The 22,316-nt window shown below is 46.8% G+C and overlaps 2 protein-coding genes across 2 annotated transcripts in view; one reads left to right on the top strand and one right to left on the bottom strand.

Moving 5' to 3' along the window:
* The window catches only part of LOC135813675 (protein IWS1 homolog), an 83,675-nt gene that overhangs the window by 243 nt on the left and 61,116 nt on the right, over positions 1-22,316 (bottom strand). The window contains exon 12 of the mRNA XM_065326721.1: positions 1-466. This exon is cut by the window's left edge and continues 243 nt beyond it. Coding sequence (XP_065182793.1) covers positions 347-466 — 120 coding nt within the window. The 3' untranslated portion in view covers positions 1-346. The remainder of the gene's footprint in view (positions 467-22,316) is intronic.
* On the top strand, positions 8,363-20,349 carry LOC135806699 (uncharacterized). The gene is made up of 3 exons (XM_065320928.1): positions 8,363-9,092; positions 17,072-19,611; positions 19,933-20,349. Exons 1-3 carry the CDS (start codon positions 8,738-8,740, stop codon positions 20,347-20,349), a joined length of 3,312 nt encoding a protein of 1,103 aa, XP_065177000.1. The 5' UTR covers positions 8,363-8,737.

Raw genomic sequence — 22,316 nt, forward strand, 5'->3', positions numbered from 1 at the left:
AACACATAAACACGTTCACACGCACGCACACACACACACACACACACACACACACACACACACACACAGCACACCTACATACAGATATGCAATGATCAAGTACAGGACGCGAAAAACCAACATAAACTGGGAGTATAACGGGTGAAAACCTAACAACATCAGACTATACTTAAATAGAGATAAACAAGAAGCAAGCAAGAAAGTACTAATACAACACCCCTATTTATAATATATCCACTTGCAAGGACCCTTGAACAACATACCGTGCCCAGTGTTCTTGATGGCAATCTATCTGCTACTTTGCTGTACAGAAGATGCGCACGGGCCGCTCTGAGTATGGTTTTGATTACAGTGACATCTTTGTGCCAATGAGACTGACGGCGCCAGCACGCCTGGTCTTGTTCAATTGCTTGGCTTGTCTATGCTTCAACTGCTGCTTCTCAAACCGATCAGGCTCTTTCTTGCCCTAGACAGACACACACATACACACAAACACCCCCCCCCCACACACACACACATATACACACACACACACACACACGCACATACACATACACACGCACGCGCGCACACACACACACACACACACACACACACACACACACAGGTGCGTTGATCAAGTACTAAAAAGTGTTTAGAAGTGAAAAGTCAGAAAATGATGAGAACTGGTAAACACTAACTTCTAAAATGCTATGCACAATACCGCTTCTGTGATGCTATGGGTAAAAAAAAGTAAAAAGTAAATTATCGTGTCCGTTCCCGAAGGGAAATCATGACGGCCGCTATGGGTGCCGAGTGATATTCTGCTTCGCATCGTGTGAAGGGTCTGTCACGAAAACCAATGCACAATACACGGATCATTGCAGCATTATCCCTGCAGTCCACGCACAGTCCCAAACTGCATGCGGCCTGGAGCTCTCGAGTAGCATGCACCTACCAATTCAGAACGTGATGTGTGTTAAACGTCGCTTATCTAGGAAGATGTTGGGCTTGGCTCAACTCCCCATGAAGCTGCCTGCCATGGAGCTGTGAAATCGACTGATGCAAAGTATTGAACAAAACCGTCCATTATGATGCTATCAGCTTGCAGAGAGTTTGCGTGCACAGTCCATTCATAAGAAGATGGACTTCTCGCTTTCGACCATAATGGATTTTTTTAGAATTATGGAATCCCCCTCAAATTCTTACGTTTCTGAAGTCTATTTCTCCAAAAAATAAAGCAAGCCACAACAAGAATAGGATTTTGGTAGTTGCGAAACTAATATTAAAACCCAGTAGCCGAATATTTTGGTAAAAAAGGGAGGGGGAACCAAATGTTACGAGTTATGACTAACTGTCCACCAACGCAACTATTCATGTACAGTCAGCGAGTGCGACAAAATGGCACAAAACTGACAAGGACTGGTACTGAGACATTCAGCGACCTGACACTCGCTGACTGTGTAATAGTGTACTGTCAAGTGAGAAACTTTGGCTAGAGATTAAATTTCGCTATTTTCGCGACCATCACACATTCGCGAATATAAATCGCCGCAAACCTCTCCGTACATTGATTGTGGACAGTACAGGATCCAACTGAAGAGATAGAATCGCAAAAGTTTCTCATCGTGAACCAGCCCAATTTATGAAAACGCTAAATTTGGACGCCGCCAAAGTTTGTCGCTTCACAGTATATGATCTGGTTACGTTGGTGGACAGTAAATTATAACTCGCAACATTATGTCCTTCTCCTTTTCTACCAGCATTAAATTGGCTCACCGTCCGAGTTCAACTTGGCCGAATATTCTTTGGCTTTATTAACAAACGAACGAATATTCTTTCGTTAACAATGATGACATCACATGCCCTCCTCTTGGCGTGCACTCATGCTAACCTAAGCAATTACGGCAGAGACATAAGTTCCGTACTCCGGCAAATTTCACTGCTCGAAAACGACGTATAACAATCCGTAGCGCCTCTACGGATTTTGGCACGAAAAATCGTATTCCGGAACCTCTCTAATTAGCAGTCAGAAAGTGCGATAACAGGGCACAAAACTGACATGTTATTGAGACATTCAACGACCTGAGACCTAACTCTCACACACCTCCAGTGTGCAAACCAAGTCAACTCGTCGACAATACTGTCATGCATGAGAAGTACCGTTAGATATTGGTGTCCGGTTTTGTACAATTCGTTTTGGCAAAGCTTCCCCCTTTCTTTATCTCTGATATTGCTGACCCACCCAAGTTGGGTGGTGTGTTGCTTTGCTGCTTCGATTGAAGTTAGACCACATTGTCATGTTATTAACTGGTCACATCATGGTCCTGCAACGGTCGGCATTCTGTGGCGCCGTGGGAATTAGCTTGTGCACATTTTCCCTACGCTCACCTTCCCCTTATTGGTCCTAGCATAACCTTGAACCTACCAAGCTGGAAGGCTGTTGGTTTGCACACTGGAGGTGTGTGACAGCTAGGTCTCAAGTCGTTGAATGTCTCAGTAACATGTCAGATTTGTGCATTATTATCTGTTATCGCACTTTCTGACTGCTCATTATCTTGTTGCAGTCATGAAAAGTATCCTCAGAACTCGTTTCCATGTGATTTCTTCTATTTTACTGAATAAATGAGTCAAAACTATCCCTGAATAAGTGGGGTATTGTCACAGCAACATATTTTCACATGACATAATATTCTAGCAAACTATGGGTATGGCCTTTGGGTGCAAATGTCTACAGTGCTGTCGGTTGCCAAAGAACTGAAGAGACGGGGGGGGGGGGGGGGGGGCAGCCTCCTGGCCTAGACCGTGTGCTTATTTTCATGCATTAAAAGGTCTATGCCGAGTTAAAGGGGAAGTTAAGGCAAAAATTAAAATTTCACCAGTTGTAGTCTTCGGGGTGCTGAGTCGAATGGTCGTGGTCCGAGGAAGCTGAGACGCTCCCTTCCTACTTGAATCCCAATCGAACTCGCGCACTTCCACCGAAACTGGGTGACTGCGCCCTACTAGATGGGGATTTGTATGCAAAATGTCACTAAAAGCGCCATTTCGTTCTTATAAAAGCATGGATGACCGCGATTGGCCCATATGTTGTAGTCTTTTGGACGCTGAGTCGATTGGTTTTGGTCCGAAAAGGCTGCGATGCAGCGTTCCGCCTTTATTCCCAATCGAACATGGTTGAACAAGCGGTCACGTGCTCCTGCGTACGCCAGTCACCTGGTACCCGTGCCTGCAGGGTACAACTTACTAGCCTGTTTGACCTTTTTTGGGTGCAATCCTGTCACTCGAGTTGAACCTTGGTGTGAAAGTTCTCGCCTGCTGGCGTGGTGACCAGGTGATTTGGGCACCCAGGAGCACGTGACCGCTTGTTCAACCATGTTCGATTGGGAATAAAGGAGGAACGCTGCATCGCAACCTTTTCGGACCAAAACCAGTCGACTCAGCGTCCAATAGACTACAACATATGGGCCAATCGCGGTCATCCGTGCTTTTATAAGAACGAAACGGCGCTTTTAGTGACATTTTGCATACAAATCCCCATCTAGTAGGGCGCAGTCACCCAGTTTCGGTGGAAGTGCGCGAGTTCGATTGGGATTCAAGTAGGAAGGGAGCGTCTCAGCTTCCTCGGACCACGACCATTCGACTCAGCACCCCGAAGACTACAACTGGTGAAATTTTAATTTTTGCCTTAACTTCCCCTTTAAGTCACCGTTCCTTCAATTGTATGCTGTGCTGGGTGAAATCCTAGCCTGGTCGTGCTTCGGCGCTTCGCTCTTCAGCTCCTGACAGTGCTGTTGGTGACAATCAAATCCAGGAGTTGTGAAAATACATCACACGAGTGTAATCAGCTGGTTCAATTTCAGCTGAACTTGGTCTTACCTTTGCTACTCGGCTATCAGTTGGCATTGCACTGGTTGGTGGACAAACTGCATGATCTGTGTTGGTGATTTCCAGTACTTGAACACTGTCAGGTAGTCCATGCTTGCCTGTGATAGCCAGCAAACAATGTGAAGTGTCAGCATAAAAAGAGTATCAACATACCCGTACATAACTGTCATAAATCCTCATGATGGTACAAAACATATGTTGGGGGTGCGGGTGGATACAGTGATTTCTACTTTGTTTTTCCAAGAACACTTACTATACCAACATTTTTTTTAAATAATGTTCGGTTAACATATGAATTACGTATGAGTAAAACCATTGAGTTAAACCGTTGTTACCAGTCACGTACCATCGCTCCGCTATTGGCTCTTTGTAACGGGTCGCATGGCCCTCGTTACGTGTGCGCACGATCTTGCTCTCTCTACATACCGTATTATCTCTAATATAAGCACGGTCCTTTATTTTTTCAATGTACCTCCGCCCCGTGCTATTAATGGAGATGTTCCTTTATTGGAGACTGTTCCATTATTATTTCAACCTCATTTCAGAGGCATGTTGCCATGCCAAATTCATGTCAGACACACACATTTCAGGGTTTTTTCGCCGGTACAGATAATGAATTTACACAGTGTGCTTATAATGGAGACTGAGCACTTTATTTTTTGAATGCCGCCCCAAGGTGTTCTATTATTGGAGACTGTGCTTATATTAGAGATAATACGGTACTGCTGTGTAACATCCCCATCACATGCCCGCATGATCTGCGCATGTGCAGACTTCCCGTGCGAACAACAGAGCTTGCTGTCCTTTCCAGTTCCATTGCCTGAAGACAGCTTTCAAATTCTGACCCACCCTCCTCATCCCACTATACTCCACGTGAATGTTAATTCCAGGCAGGCACAGTGGGTTGGTCAAAGACAATGATTGAGATACGAGAGGTACCTGGTTCAAGTCCTGCCGGGGAGCGGTTTTTCCAGCAGCGCTGCAACCCACAGTCAACTGGGAACTTGTGGCCAGGCACAAGGGGTACATGGATGCAGCTAATGGGGTTACTCGGCACTTGTGCCAGTGGGTTGTGAGACTGATCCCCTCACCCCCACCGTTAGGTGAATGATCTGCCGCTAGGGTTTACTGGGTGTTAGCGGCGTTGTGTTGTGTTGTGTTGTGTTGGTCCGAGGAAGCTGAGACGCTCCCTCCATCCTTTATTCCCAATCGAATTCGCCACTTTCACAGAAACTGGGTGACTGCGCCCTACTAGATGGGGATTTGCATGTCAAATGTCACTAAAAGCGCCATTTCATTCTGATAGAAGCACGGATGACCGCGATTGCCCATATGCTGTAGTCTTTCAGACGCTGATTCAACTGGTTTTGGTCCGAGAAAGCTGCGATGCAGCGTTTGGCCCGTATTCCCAATCGAATATATTGATTAAGCGGTCACGTCCTCATGCGAGCACACATCACCTAGTCATCGTGACTGCAGGCTACAACTTTCACACCAAGGTTCAACTCGAGTTCAACTCGAGTGACATGAATGCACCCAAGCAGGCTGTTAGCTGTACCCTGCAGGCACGGTGACCAGGTGACTGGTGTACACATGAGCACGTGACCGCTTATTCAACCATGTTCGATTGGGAATAAGGGCCGAACTCTGCATCGCAGCCTTCTCGAACCAAAACCAGTCGACTCAGTGTCGAAAAGAATATGGGGCAATCGCGCTCATCCGTGCTTTTATAGGAACAAAATGGCGCTTTTAGTGACATTTTGCGTACAAATACCCATCCAGTAGGGCGCAGTCACCCAATTTTGGTGGAAGTGGCGTGTTTGATTGGGAATAAAGAAGGGAGGGAGTCTCAGCTTCCTCGGACCAAGACCATTCGACTCAGCACATCGAAGAATACAACTGGTGAAAAATTGATTAAAGGGGAAGTTATATGTTGTAGTCTTTTGGACGCTGAGTCGACTGGTTTTGGTCCGAAAAGGCTGCGATGCAGCGGTCCTCCTTTATTCCCAATCGAACATGGTTGAACAAGCGGTCACGTGCTCCTGCGTACGCTAGTCACCTGGTCACCGTGCCTGCAGGGTACAACTTACCAGCCTGTTTGACTTTTTTTGGGTGCAGTCCTGTCACTCGAGTTGAACCTTGGTGTGAAAGTTGTCGCCTGCTGGCGTGGTGACCAGGTGATTTGGGCACCCAGGAGCACGTGACCGCTTGTTCAACCATGTTCGATTGGGAATAAAGGAGGAACGCTGCATCGCAGCCTTTTCGGACCAAAACCAGTCGACTCGGCGTCCAAAAGACTACAACATATGGGCCAATCGCGGTCATCCGTGCTTTTATAAGAACGAAATGGCGCTTTTAGTGACATTTTGCATACAAATCCCCATCAAGTAGGGCGCAGTCACCCAGTTTCAGTGGAAGTGCGCGAGTTCGATTGGGATTCAAGTAGGAAGGGAGCGTCTCAGCTTCCTCGGACCACGACCATTCGACTCAGCACCCCGAAGACTACAACTGGTAAAATTTTAATTTTTGCCTTAACTTCCCCTTTAATGTCTTAACTTCCCCTAAGTGGATAAGTGGATAACAAAGTCATACTTGTTTGAAGTACGTAACTTATTAACAAACTACTGATGATGGCCCCTGGCCGATATGCTCTCAAAACGAATCATGTGAGAATACTCGGTGAATTCGTTTCACCCATAGTCATGATTCCACCCAGCTTGCTACTTCAAGTACAATCTTGACAGTACAGTAAAACTTCCCTAATCAGAGGACTTCCGTCTACGCTCAGACGGGGAAAACAAAACTATTCCAAGTTTCAGGAAATTCACAGTTATAGGCAGGGTCCGGTCCCATTCTTCCCGGATAGGTTGCGATGGTGATGGTGGTGGTGGTGGTGGTGGTGATGGTGGTGGTGATGGTGATGGTGGTGATGGTGGTGGTGATGGTGATGGTGATGATGGTGGGGGTCCTACTGTATACCTGTTTTCAAAACCAACAACAATGATGACATAAGCAACAACGACGACGACGACAACAACAACGACGACGACGACAACAACAACAACGTACCTCTGCTGTCAATTTTATCTTTCCTTCTCCGTTCTTGGCTTCTGCTATCTGCACCCACCACCACTGATACATGGCTGATTATCTCTGCTGTGAAAGCTGTCCTCCGTGCTCAGTTTCTGATCCAGTATGCCGCCAGTGATAACATGTCTTCCAGCTTGGCATTTGGCCACCTTGCTTCCATCATCATCATCACTTCATTGTGGGAAAGTTGCTGGAACGGTTCTGGATACTGAGCGATGATGAACTCGTCAGGCAAGCTGGCTATCATGATGCTGCCTTTGTACGGCTGCCAGGTTACGTTGGAGATATCGGCCGTTCCCTTCACCAACACCAGCGTTGCCAGTTCATTCCTGTGAGCATGTGTACATATCATTGTACGCGTAACAGCAAACAGCAGTTTTTGATTGATCATAAAAATCATGCTCTGCACTGTCCTCACAGAAGGTCAGTGAGGCATACTATCCAGAATACAGTTCCAGCGGTGCTCATTGATCCGTGTGTCCCACCAATCAAGATCTCCATGGCTCTACAGTCTGGTAGGTTGGATTCAGCGCTGAGAGTTCTTTTGACACTTGAAACACAGTTGCGCTTTCCAACGGCCGTAAGAGAGTCGCCAGCCACTGGCTATGCATTTCTGTTGTTGTTTTGCTGTGTTGTACGGGCGGAGCACAAAGACGCAGTTGTTTCTTTGCAGCAAGCCTCGACTTGCTACGTGTGTGACTGTGGCCGCCATTGCATGCCTTTTTCCATAGCTTGCATGTTCCTCAAGAGGCTTCTGCTCCTGGACTATCCTTTCTGCTTTCACTCACTGTAATAATCGCGGACAACCCTGACCACGTCATTGGCCACAAAGCTCGCTAGCAGTGGTCACTCGTCCCCTGTCCGACATTTCCAGTCCACTGTCGTATACTCTTGGACCATACAGGTACCGAACGGAACTGCACGGATAGCGTAGAGCAACCAGACACGTGCGCTATTGTAACGTTAGGCAACGATTTAGATCAGTTGACCATCGCATTTCCATTTGACGTTTGAATGGATGCTCAAATAATATCCAACAGCCTCAATCCTCCAGTCTCAGGTCCGTGGTCATCGAAATCATGAGGATCAACAAGTGTTTTTCTATAACTGTCTGGCTTTATTCAATCTTTGACCATTATCACTGCCATTGACATTGTAGGACCAACCGTTTACTCGATTCATAAAATTAATCATCATTACGAGAATCTAAAATTTTTAGATTCTCGGATCAGTCCTTGCAGCTTGGCTTATGGCTTTATGCACTCAGTCACTCAGTGTCATACTCTGCCAAGGAACCGAACACGACAAAAAAATACCTATGTCAGGTCTTTCTTCATGCACGCATGCGCCATGGCAACCACGACCGGAGAGTCAGAGACCCCATGCGATATGCCCAGCCCATCCCCAGGCCACCTGCCTAAACAAAAACATCGGCCAAAGCCTCTGCAGACTGCAGTACTGAAGTACCGCACCGTCCGTTGACATTGTCATCTCCTTGGGATTATTTTCCTAGTGCTGATAGCGAAGAGCGTAGATCTGTGCGAGCTTGATGCTGAACATTTCAAGCGTTATTTTCGAAAGAGTTGTTTGCCTTCATCAAGTTAGTTCCCTCTGTACCTGAGCCACAACTGATGAACGGCTTGTACTTGAAAGTACGACGTGTTATTCCTTGAGAAAACACAACTCTTTGATCCTAAGAAGTTATGCAGTAACTCGATGTCGATCGTGATCAGTCCGCAGTGCGAGTGAACTGTGGTCACGCGGACAGGCAGGAGTGTGAACAATGGCAGACAGGGTGCGCTATAACATAGCCTTCTTACTTTCCAATCTAGATGCATCCGTGATCTTGGAACTCTTGCTGGAGGATGATGTGCTGGACGTTGATGAATATAAAACTGCCTCCAGCAAGGAGAACGTGAAGTCTGATCTGACAAAGTACGTGGTGAGGTTAATGCTAACGAAAACGGAGGAACAGGTGGATTCGTTCCTGAAGCTGATTCAACACAGCCAACCCGATGTTGCTAAACATGTTGCCAACACTATGGCAAAGCGACGCGATGCAACTGCCAGTGGGGGAGCTGACCATCCGACGAAGCCAATGTCGGCAGATCGTGAGTCAACACGTGGCTCGTCCTCCGGTAAGTGTTTACATAGAAAATGATCCATAATGATTTACACACATAATGAGACACACATTGTGTAAGAGAAATCAGAGTAGATCTAGCGTGTACATGTCAGTTACTGTATCACAACAAAGATAATCTGGCGTCATCAGGTGGGGCCTTGCTCAGGCATTGTTTGCCAAGTAGGAAAAATCATAAATGAAAACGAACACAAAGGGAGACACTTAGCTTATCGGCTAATTGTGTTGTTGCGAACCTTGGAAGGCAAAGTCAGTTTAGTACCAATCCACTCAGTATGAGTCTATCAATGACCAGTCCACAGTGGACAGACAGCTGGTGGGTAGGTAGGTAGATAGGTACTAGGTGGGTGGGTGCGTAGGTAAGTAGGTAGGTGGGTAGGTAGGTGGGTGGGTTGGTGGTTGGGTGGGTAGGCAGGTAGGTAGGTTTTATTGTTTTACTAGGGGACTCCCAACAGGCCAAGGCATTTTACAAGTAACCTAGGAAAAGCCGGATTTGGTCTGTAATACAATCCCAGGAAGAGATACAGCTTGGCGGCATTGGTGGGATACTGTGTTACTCCACCCGAATATTCACAAGTAATTCACAAGCGCACGTGTATACAGGTATACAGGTATTTTATTTATTCCACATCCCATAGCATGTAGTTTCCAATCAAAGAGGAGCGGGTGGAAGCCAACCACGGGTGAGAAACATAAAGAAAATATATTAATAGAAAGAAAAGGTGTATGTGTTCACAGTACACACTGCTCTGGTACGGCGACTGGTGTATGTATCACTACGGGATCATGTGTGATAGGGAACAGGAACTGTACGCTGTTCAGCAAGCCTGCTCAGACCAAGACTATACAACTTTGAGTACTAAATGCTACAGGTTCTGAGATTTTATTCTGTTCACTAGCTTCTATTAATATGAAGAGGTGTTTTCTTTGGAAATACCCACACAAATCACTTCGGAGGATTAGCAAGACGAAATTCGCGTTCGCAAACATTTTTCAGTTCGCGAACTGGATTGCAAACTTTCGCATTTTTCGTTTCGAAAAGTAGTCGGAACACGAATCGCGGATTGTTGTTGTTGTTGTTGTTGTTGTTGTTGTTGTGTTTATTTTAATTCTCAAAACAAACGGGCAGATCTGCCCAATGAAACGGTGGCGAATGCAGATAGAAAGCAGTAATAAATGAAATTGGGGAGGGATGTAATAAGGATAGAGGTGGAGAAAAACTAAGCCAGCTGATCATCAAACAGGACGTTTGGTACTCTAGGTACTAAGGGTGTGCGGGATCATGCTGGCGCGGAACGGGCGGAGCGTGGAGATGGCACGTATATCGCTGGATAAGGTGTTCCACAACTGGGCGCCCCGAACGCGAGGCAACCCTTGCCGAACCTGGTGCAAACTGGCGGTTGGCGCAGACCCATGGTGGAGTGCAACCTAGTTGGGCCAGCTGACGAAGGAACTAGGAGGGCTTGCAGGTCAGAACTTGCGTGCCCATTCCGAGTCGTGTCAGGGCAGTCATAAATTTACCACGCTGTATACATGTACTGTCTGTACACAATGTAGATCTACGTCGTGTCCACGTCATGCTATTTCCAGTCAAATAACATTGGATACGGAGACCACCTGGTTCCAGAGACCACGTTCTCTTGAGCGGTAGACAGGTTAGACAGGTTTCACTGTACATGTACTGGATCTCAGCTGATACAAAACACTCACCAGCTCCTAGCCAAGCTGATACAAAACACTCACCAGCTACTAGCCAAGCTGATACAAAACACTCACCAGCTACTAGCCAAGCTGATACAAAACACTCACCAGCTACTAGCCAAGCTGATACAAAACACTCACCAGCTACTAGCCAAGCTGATACAAAACACTCACCAGCTACTAGCCAAGCTGGCAAACTTACACTAGCTGACCTCCAAAGAGAGCAGGCTGGGAAGAGGAGGGTCGAGCATGCAGCAGCAAGCAGAAAAAGAATAGAGGCCAGCAGGATCGAGCAGCACACTGGGCTGCAGAAAGTAAATACAATGAAAGAAGCCAGTCAAAAAGCCAATGAGACAACTGAGACAAATTCTCAGATAGTTTATGAGAGATCTGTGGTAATGAAGAGTGCAGGCAACACATTGAAGAGCACCAGCAAGAGGTTGGCTTAGCCTAGTACATGTATAAGGTCACACGTTTTTACTTCTATGTTTCTCGTCACCCGCGACGGGCATACGATTCTCGTCACTCGCGCGCATACGATTCAGGAGTCTGGAAGAAAAAAAGACTGTGTTGCAGTGTGGGGACCAGCACATGCACATGTGTACCCAGGCCTGGCCTGCACGACACATGATGCGAGGTCAAAAGGTCGCTGCATGCAGTTTTGTTGCGCAATCTAGCTGCACGTGCAAAGAAGCTCCTAACATGTACAAGTTGCTAAGTTACTTTGGATGCTATTTTACACGGTTGTATTGGTCGATTTTACTACAGTCGTCCCACTCTAATCCGGCACCTTTTGCAACGGTATGCTCTGCTGGATAAACAAGGGTGCTGGATTATCAAATCCTGCCCTCCAACACGGCCCACCTATCAACATACATGTTTGTGTCGAATGTCAAACCGTAGGGATTTTCTGTGTCAATCCAAGTACTTTGTGGCATGCATGTCTTTAACATACACTTGGGAATATCCTATGCTCTGGCATAGGATATTCCCAAGTGTATGTTACCTGTGTTGCGTATGTTACAATGCTCCCTGACGGTATGCGATGTACACCTGCTGGATTAGAAAATCGAATTACAGTGAAACCTGTCTAAGGCGGCCCTCAAGGGACCAGAAAAAGTGGTCGCCGTGGCCAGGTGGTCTTCTTATGCAGGTTCAGTGGGTCACGTGACCATATCCACATGTGATACATCATTTTGATCAGTGTATCACAGTGCACACACCTATGCTACTCTAGCACGACTCATGTGCCTGGGGTCCTCAGACCTAGTACCTGTCAAGTGTCGTGCATGCACCATGCACATGTACACTTCCAGCCCTGATGTGACATCGATCATGGTGCACCATGCAATATGACGGCTTTGAGCAGCAAAGCCAAGTTAGCCCACGCATGCACGTGTTTTGTCACGGTTCGTCACGCGGCACATGAATAAAAAATATTTTTCCGAAAATGGTGGATGAAAAAATAAATCTTGCGTGGCCGCTTTGCCCTGCCTCGTGTCAGCAAAGCAACTTCCTTGTCAACAATTTCTGTCATCCAGTTAGCCAAAGTGACTCAAGGTTGTGTTTTTTAACAATTTCTGTCATCCAGTTAGCCAAAGTGACTCAAGCTGTACAAGAGTATTAGTTGTGCTAGTCTGCGTAGACAAGCGCTGACTCGTGTGAGCTGGAAGCGCTTGAAAATTCACAACTTCAAACAGCGATCGATCGCGCTTGGTTGAAATATTTATTTGTTGCGTGGGCAGATAGAGTAGCTCATGGTCGCAGTAGTGAATTTCCTGGAGTTCATGAGGCCAAGCAAGAACTACTCGAAGCAGAGGACCAGTTATTTAGGCCTCGACATGGCGAGTGGCGTTGACGCCAACTCAGAAATGGCTGTGATTACCTATCAAAAAATCTAGCCAAAGAAGTAGACAAGGAGCAGAGGCATTTACATGGACAACGTACGATGGTGGTTTGCAACATGCTACTACTGCTGGAGCGACGTTGAGTGCAGGGACGATCGTTGATCATCTACGTATCAGGTGTGGTTGTCAAACGCTTGTGGCCTTTGATGTGGATATGAAGATTTTATGCCCACTGTGCGTTCGTTATGCACCACATCTGCTGTGCACGTGGCATTACCCTCTCTCAGGGAGAAATCATCAACCCAGTCATTCTGGGTAAAACTATTCCTGATAGCTGTGCAGGCCAGCACAAGAACCAGTACGCTGCACTTAACAAGGTGCTTATGTTCGTGTGCTTCATGGTCAATGGAATGAGTCCAACTGAAAGCAACGGTTCCGCAGGTCTTCGACAACCTCAGCAAGGTGGTCGGCCCAGCAACAGTGGTGACGGTACTTGGCATAGAAGTCGACAGCGAGGACCAGGTGATGCGGCTACCTGACAAGAAGTTATTTGCCTTTCTAGCGGCTTTGAGTGAGTAGTCCACGCGCACTAGCTACACAACGCGGGAACTGCTGTCGCTGATCGGAACCTTGTCCTTGCCGCAAAGGTGGTTCCTCCTGGCAGGACCTTCATCCGTCAACTCCTGTATCTTAGCTGGACAACTCTCTCAGTCTCTTCAGTCAGTAGTCAACATCAACACAAAAGCTCACTTGGACATCGAATGGTCGCGCTCCTTTGCCGCAAACTGGAATGGCCAATCCTTCTTCTACGATGTCGAGTTTTCAAAGTCCCCAGACCTTGAGCTATTCACGGATGCCTCTGATGTTGGCTTCTGCGGTTTCTATCAAGGACAATCGTTTTTGGGGCAACGGGCCGCTGAGATGCAGCATGAACCTATTGTGATTACTCGCTTCCGAGAACTGGCTTCCACAGCCAACCAGTGCCTGGTGCCAACTCCTCCGCTGAACTCGCCGCTCTGATTGCTGCCAGCAATGATCTCATGAGCGACTCAGACCTTTAAGCCCGGTATCTGCGCACACATAATCTGATGTACCCAGTTTCGGCTATGGCCGAGTTCCGGTCCCTGACCGCTACTGCCGGCAGCTCACGGCCAGTGTTTGTGTTCGTCGACGGCGGCTACTTCTCCCGAGTTTCTCGACTAGGATCCTCAACTGCAACCGGGTGAGCTCCCATTCTGTGCGCATTGGCGGGGCCACACTCATGGCTCACCGGAGTACAAGTGTCTGTGAAGCAGCCATATGCCGTGCAGGCTGCTGGCGAAGTGCAGCATCCGATCACTATGTCAGGCGTGCAGCCGGTATACCCTCTGTGCAATGGCTAGCAGCAAAGACTGGAACAGCCCACGCCCATGTGGTGTTGAGAACAGAAGTGAGGTACATTTGTAGTGTTGTACAGTGTTGTGCCTTCCGCTTGTTGTGCAGTCCTTGTGCCGGTGTGGCTCTGTGGGTATCACTTAGGGGTTTGCCATGGTTACTTGCAGGAAGTTATGCTAATGAGCGATGCCGTGAGAAATGCTTGGTCGTAAACACTGGTTTTTGGGAGGGTCAAATGCATTTGCCTCTCAGTGTTGTGCTGTACTGTCTCAGTGTTGTGACACCTGTATGTTGTTGTGTGGTTGACCCGCCGGTTTGAGGCATGGGTGGTCAACTGTGTATGTTGTATCGGTGTGTTCCCGTTTGAAGTTGCCGGGCCACCATGTGGTTGACCCGCCGATAATGGAGGCATGGGTGGTCAACTGTGTCTATTGTATCGGTGTGTTCCCGTTTGAAGTTGCCGGGCCACCATGTGGTTGACCCGCCGATAATGGAGGCATGGGTGGTCAACTGTGTCTATTGTATCGGTGTGTTCCCGTTTGAAGTTGCCGGGCCACCATGTGGTTGACCCGCCGATAATGGAGGCATGGGTGGTCAACTGTGTATGTTGTATCGGTGTGTTCCCGTTTGAAGTTGCCGGGCCACCATGTGGTTGACCCGCCGAAAATGGAGGCATGGGTGGTCAACCGTGTATGTGTATCATTGAAGTTGCAATACGTACATTGCTGTGACTCGCCCGATTGCTGTTGCCGGGCACCTACGCATTTATTTGCCTACTTGTGAAGAGATATCTCTTCTGGTTTATTGCATAATTCTTGGCTCAATGTTATCCACGGTGTCGCTCGATGCAAAGTCTCGTAAATATTTATCAGACAAAATTGAAAAGAAAAAAAACTATGGCAAACCCCACTTCCTTGTATTCTATCTGCTTGGTGTGCACGTGTCCACGTTTTGTACGTTTGGCACGCACATGCGTGCGTGTGTATGTGAGAGCGTGTCTGGATAAATGTGCATATTGATGTTTTGGTTGTTTTAAGTTTTATTGTGTGTATGCGTGCATGCATGTGGGTTAAATGACGGCTTTGAGCAGCAAAGCCAAGTTAGCCCACGCATGCACGTGTTTTGTCACGGTTCGTCACGCGGCACATGAATAAAAAATATTTTTCCGAAAATGGTGGATGAAAAAATAAATCTTGCGTGGCCGCTTTGCCCTGCCTCGTGTCAGCAAAGCAACTTCCTTGTCAACAATTTCTGTCATCCAGTTAGCCAAAGTGACTCAAGGTTGTGTTTTCTCCCCTCCCTCCCTCCCTTTAGACGTGACACGTCGGTATCTTGTGCCACATGACAAGGCCCCAAGGAGGGTCAAATGCATTTGCCTCTCAGTGTTGTGCTGTACTGTCTCAGTGTTGTGACACCTGTATGTTGTTGTGTGGTTGACCCGCCGGTTTGAGGCATGGGTGGTCAACTGTGTATGTTGTATCGGTGTGTTCCCGTTTGAAGTTGCCGGGCCACCATGTGGTTGACCCGCCGATAATGGAGGCATGGGTGGTCAACTGTGTATGTTGTATCGGTGTGTTCCCGTTTGAAGTTGCCGGGCCACCATGTGGTTGACCCGCCGAAAATGGAGGCATGGGTGGTCAACCGTGTATGTGTATCATTGAAGTTGCAATACGTACATTGCTGTGACTCGCCCGATTGCTGTTGCCGGGCACCTACGCATTTATTTGCCTACTTGTGAAGAGATATCTCTTCTGGTTTATTGCATAATTCTTGGCTCAATGTTATCCACGGTGTCGCTCGATGCAAAGTCTCGTAAATATTTATCAGACAAAATTGAAAAGAAAAAAAACTATGGCAAACCCCACTTCCTTGTATTCTATCTGCTTGGTGTGCACGTGTCCACGTTTTGTACGTTTGGCACGCACATGCGTGCGTGTGTATGTGAGAGCGTGTCTGGATAAATGTGCATATTGATGTTTTGGTTGTTTTAAGTTTTATTGTGTGTATGCGTGCATGCATGTGGGTTAAGCATACATTTACATGCACTAGCGCTTTGCAACGCGGTCGCGGGTGGGTGCTCGTTGGTCGCGTTGAGCGAGTGGTCGCCTTATCCGAGCTGTTTTGAATGTGAATGCGTCCGTGACAAGGGAATGTGGTCGCCGTGGTCGCCATATCCGAGTGGTGGCCATTACAGGTTTTACTCTATTTACAGTTTGAGTGATTTGTTGCAGAAATTCACTGCTGGAGGCGGAATTCAAGTGCCGGATTAAAGCGTAGAAAATGAACTGAAAAAATATCGTTTTGCCAGAAAGTGTGCTGGTTTGCAAGGGTGCTGGATAAACAAGTGACGGATTAGAGAGGGACGACTGTATGAGCAAAGGTCTAGTAAAAAAAGGTATTACGGTACCGTATTTGCCGGAGTATAATGCGCACTCCCATTTTTAAGCAATGTTTTGGCAATTCAAGGTATATGCGGAGAATAATGCGCAGCCTTGATTTGAGAGCAGTATTAATCATAAAGACAGTACTATAGTGCGACCATTGTCATAAAACGTGCATTCAGATGGCTTGCTCAGGGTCAGAGGTGGCACACTTCGTAACAGTTTGATGCATTGCACTACTTTTCGAAGTACATGTTCATTTTTTTCATATTCGGAGCATAGTGCGCACCAGTGATTTTGGGCCAGAAGTAGTGCCTCCAAAGTGCGCACTATACTCCGGCAAATACGGTATTCAGTCATTATTTTATTTTTTCCACCTCTCGCATACGAGTTTAGACTTTCGGGTCACGAGAAACATAGCAATATAAACGTGTGGCCAAATGTTCAAAAGGGAAGGAAAGAGAAGTGCACCAATGTTATGGAGATCGATGAGAAAGTTTGCTAGTGGCATGTGACAGTTTGGCTATACATCATGTGATAATGAATGCGCAGAGAGTACCAAAATGATGAGAGGTACATATAATATATATACAGGGTCACGACAGATTTCTACTCGTACAGACTCTACGTTCACTGACTCTAGTTCTGTTCTCTACTTGTCATCTTGGTAGATGCTACCATGACAACGGCTGGACAACAGAAAACGCAACAGTCAGTCCACGCAGAGGGAGGTAGTCAGACTGATCAACAACTGTCCTCCAGCAGACATACAGCAACAGACAAAGAAGCAACATCAGCTTTAGCAACAACCAGTGCAACTAGTATGGGTACAACAAGGAGTACTAGACTAACTACAGCTCAGGTTTCAAAAACATCATCACATTCAAGCAACTCATCTCTACCAGACCTGGACGAACACTTCACTGGCAGAGATGACATTGTTACAGAGATCAGTCACAACATTCTCACAACAAAGTCCAAGTCATCATCTACACGAGTGCAGAGTCTTGCGGCACCAGCTGGTTTTGGTAAGACGTCCGTAGCCATTGCTGTTGGACATGTATGTCGCAATGCTGGTTGTCGTGTGGAGTTCTTTGACTTACGCGGTGTAGCTGGTGTTGACGCTGTCCAGGCAATGATTCAAAACCGACTCGAAACAAACCCGGCTTCATCTGAAACTACTGGCAAGACAACGAAATCAACTGATGACATGGATGATGATGGTGGCAAACACCACATGCTAGTTATTCTGGACAATGCCGAGGATGCTTTGCAGGCTGGTGCGGATAAGGATTTCCAACTACAAGATGTCATCCAGCGACTACTACGCCAACAACACAGCGTACATGTTCTGCTGACAAGTCGTGTTTACTTTGACCTACACGCTGCCCAGTTTAAACTACAACAACACCGTCTTGATGGTCTGACAAAGGTTTGTGCTGTTGGTCTGCTCCATGGTCTTTGTGTTGAAGGTAGTGTGAGCATTGGAGATGCACAGACGTTAGTGGATCATTGTGGAAATGTTCCTCTTGCTGTACGTATTACAGCTGGTCTTCTACAAGGTGGCCGATTAACTCCAACCATGTTGCTGTCATTGTTCAAGAAGCTTGGTCTTGATGTCTTCAACGATGATCGTCTGAAACCGAATCATCGGATTCTGCAGCTGTTGAAAGTAGCATACAACACATTACAACAGGATGACAAGGAGTCATTCCATGCACTTGCTCAACTACGCTCCTCGTTCTCATCTGAATGTGCTTGTGTGATGGTGGGTTTGCCTGCAACTGATGCCAATGTGGTTCATCTTGTACGTTTTGATCCTTTGATCAATATTTGTTTCCTGGATTACAATTCGTATCTGGACCGCTACTCTTTGCAACCATTCATCGCCGAGTTTGGCCGTTACCAATGCCCTGAAGACAAGCAATGCATGTACCAACAGCGAATGTGCAAGCATTTCCTTAGTTTTGTGAAGGATGTTGATGGCTGCAGAGGTTGTGGTGCAGAGAAAGCAATGTATTGGAGTTACCAACTGCTTCAGGAAAGCGTGAACATACGGAGTGCTTTGTCAGTTGTTGATCTATTGCCCGATGATGAACTTCTTCCTTTCTCTAGATTAGCGACGTGTTCTGGTTTGTTTATGGCTGTGTTTGGGAGAGGAACACTTGTTGCAGCGTTTGGAGACAGGGTTCGACGATTGCACAAGGCACCGCTATCCGTTCAAGTATTAGTTGACAGCCTTTGCGCCTCCGTCCTGTGTAGGATTACCAGTGCCGGTAAAGCAGGAGGTTCTGACATCAATTTTGATGATTTGGATCTCGAAGCCCAAAAGCTTCTGGAGAGATGTAAGCAGGAACAAACAGGAGAGCAGTCACAGCTGCAGCTGGCATTGATTCAACTTTCTCTGGAGTCATGCAGGACAAACATATCTCTGACCATGGGCAGCAGGGAAGGACAAGCTGAGCTCAACCATGAAACACTATCCCGTCTTCAGGTGGCGTACCAGCGTGTTACAACAACACTGAGAATGGGTCTTGCAACAGGTCTCCCTGAATGTGCCCTGAAACTCATTCAACTGTATTGTTCCACTCTGCTCAACAAGGATATGCCCAATGTACAGGTGGTGGAAGACCTTGCTGAGAGAGTGATCTCATCATTCTTCCTATCACCGGATGGTGCAGTCACGTCATGTGCTATAATGTACGGTTTTCCGCAGCAATGCATTGTTGTGATCCTGGGCAAGGTCATGTCAAGTTCCTGTAGCAGTGAGTGGATTATTTCACCATCATTGCTTACAACACTGGGTATACCACTGTGTGAATGGAAACATGTACCAACTGCTATCAGGCGCTCGGTCAATTCCAATAACGACTATACCACATGGGCAGCTTTACGGTTACAACTGTACCTGCACTCCATGGATGATGACACCGTAACCACACTACTGGATATGTACGTGGGTGGTATGTACAACAACCTGTACATATCCTTCGTAGTTAATGGAAGGGCACACACAACTCCAAAGGGTCTCACTCTACCAGCACAGCATCCCTACAACATTGTGATGGACTATGTCAGGAGATGGTGTAATAACTCAAATCCTGCAGATCACACAGCAGCACTGATTAACAACTGTAGCCAGAACAAGATACCTGATGTGGAAGTGATGCAGTCTTGTATTCTGACGGCTAGAGTACTGCAGACGTTTGAGGTAAGCTGGTAGTGCAGCGTTATCCTTACCCTAGTTTCATGCACACCCCACACTCCATTCTGAAAGAACCCAGTGTACTGCAACCCAGTGTACTCAGTAATGATCTACGGTATAGTGTCTGTCTCACTGAACCTCATTACTTGGTGGACACACAGGAGAATGTGAAAACTTCTAAAACATGGTAACCATGGAAATGGAACGCGTTGCATTTGGCTATATCAGCCTGGTTAGTAATTATTGTTCGATATGTTGTCTGTTTCGATTGTACGGGCTTCAGTCACGTTCTCTTTACACTGTTCTTTGTTGTGTGCTTTGCTGTAGAATACTTTCTTAGCACCTGTCGATAGTTCCAAACTCTTCCCAGCATTGAAGTCATTGGTTAATGATCTCAGTGCTTACCTGCCGAGCAATTGTGCAACTGGTCTCTCAGTGTCTGGAATTGTGTACTTACCACCACAAGCTGGGGACAAGCCTCTACTATACATCTCTCTCATTGCTGCCCTGCATCATCAATCCAAGAGAGGTCAAGTCAGCACTGATCACCACATTGCACTGCGAGAATGGTGTCCACGTGTAGCAGCATGTTTTGTCTGCTATGACCTGGAGAACATCACAGCATGTCCTCGTTGTGGCATGGCTTACCTGTGTGGCAAACATCGTCAAACTGATGAACACCTAAGTGAACACAACCAACACTGTGCTATGCTGGCAGCACTCAGACGTCGCAGACTGCAGTAAGTTAAGAGTGCTGTCTTCGGCTCACATGAGTGAGTGTTTACTGCGCGTGCTGTGTGCTGTGTACTGTGTACTGTGTACTGTGTACTGTGTACTGTGTACTGTGTACTGTGTGCTGTGTACTGTGTGCTGTGTACTGTGTGCTGTGTGCTGTGTACTGTGTACTGTGTACTGTGTACTGTGTACTGTGTACTGTGTACTGTGTACTGTGTACTGTGTGCTGTGTACTGTGTGCTGTGTGCTGTGTACTGTGTACTGTGTACTGTGTACTGTGTACTGTGTACTGTGTGCTGTGTACTGTGTGCTGTGTACTGTGTACTGTGTACTGTGTACTGTGTGCTATACTTACTTCATGTCAGTACATGTACTTTAAATGCTGTACAAGAGAACCACAGCTGTGTCTGTGGAAGGGGCAGGCTTACATGGTGGTACTTGCACCACATCTTCCGTTTTGGCTGCGTCACGACATGGTTTGTTCGAATCGTCTATGTCTGCATTGCCAATTATGGGACCATGGTTCCATGTGACCCTGTGGCAATGGCTCCATGGGACAGTTGCCTGTGTGCACATGTGTGTGTGTGTGTGTGTGTGTGCATGGTGTCTTTGTGGAAGTTTCTGTGTGCGTGCGTGCGTGCACGTGTGTGTGTGTGTGTGTGTGTGTGTGTGTGTGTGTGTGTGTGTGTGTGTGTGTGTGTGTGTGTGTGTGTGTGTGTGTGTGCGTGTACATATAATGTGCATATTCAAGAGTGGGTGATTGTGTGCTTGTACCATTGAGTTTGGTTGGTGGGTGCACTCACAGAAGAACGTTCCTGTTCCAGGACGACATACTCTCTATTATCTGAGTTTGCAAAGTGCAGCCCACACTAGTATCAAGCATTAATAATTAACTTCTCTTGGGCAGGGGTACATGCAAGTGGAACTCTGGACGCGGATCCCCTCATGCCAACCTCTTTCTTCAACTTGGTCTCACCGGCCCGCTTACTGTGGTGTTGTGAGTGAGATCATAACCAGTCCAGCCATAGTTTAGGGATTGCAAGGTGTGGTGGCTGTTGGGTGGGACAATAACCAATGGAGTCACTTTTGTAGGACTCCTTCCGCTGTGTGCGCATCTGCATGCATGCACGTGTGTTTGTATGTATGTGTGTCGACATGTACGTGTGTTCTGTGTATCTGTGCACATGCATGTGTGTGTGTGTGTGTGTGTGTGTGTTTGTGTGTGTATACGCGATTCCCCGTTGTACATTCTACAGGGCTAGGTGAGCTTCTGAAGATCTCTACTGGATAGTGTTTAGCAGTTCAGATTGGTGAAAGTGACCAGCACTGGACAAGTATCATTTCAAGAAGCTACTGCAGTAAGAGATACTCCAACAGCACACTACCTGTCATTGATCACAACACTGTGACATCACTTGTATAGACATGATGTATACAGATTGTCTATGACACACACAGTGTTGTGTTAGTATGTAGATATAATGATCAACTGAACTACATGTACTGTCTAGTCCAGTCTACTGTGGTATCAGTTTTACTGAATGTGTTCATGTCTACTCTCACCTACTGTTTTTACACTAGTCACTGTACAGAATAGTTACCGCTATGTCAGTTAAACCTGGAAAACTCTACTCTACAAATGTTTATACTGCAATGTATATTGCCATAGCAGTGTCAGCCATACCCTGTACATACAAGTTCATGCTCTGATTACCCTTGAATCACTCACACACGTTTTAAAGGTTTTGATCACAAGTCACAGCGGCACCGCTAGCATTCGTGTTGTTGTTGACTTTTACTTTACTTCACCAATAGCACAGGCATGATTGCCTTCTCACCGTCCCATAGGTCCGGTTCTCACAGAACGACGTGTGACAAGGTAGAATTGTTAGCTCATGACCAGTTGCCGCACGCCAAGTCAAAACCTATTGTTTATGACACATAACTCTGAATGGACTCAAGACACTTTCCTTCAG

The sequence above is a fragment of the Sycon ciliatum genome, chromosome 1 (assembly GCF_964019385.1).
Source record: "Sycon ciliatum chromosome 1, ocSycCili1.1, whole genome shotgun sequence".
Classification (NCBI taxonomy): Eukaryota; Metazoa; Porifera; class Calcarea; order Leucosolenida; family Sycettidae; genus Sycon; species Sycon ciliatum.

What these genes read in the sequence shown, in the direction of transcription:
- LOC135806699 (XM_065320928.1), top strand. Translation starts at nt 8,738, where the DNA reads ATGGCAGACAGGGTGCGCTATAACATAGCCTTCTTACTTTCCAATCTA. An exon ending in AACACGTGGCTCGTCCTCCG is followed by an intron (nt 9,093 to 17,071) that starts GTAAGTGTTTAC and finishes TCATCTTGGTAG; the next exon opens with ATGCTACCATGACAACGGCT. An exon ending in GAGTACTGCAGACGTTTGAG is followed by an intron (nt 19,612 to 19,932) that starts GTAAGCTGGTAG and finishes GCTTTGCTGTAG; the next exon opens with AATACTTTCTTAGCACCTGT.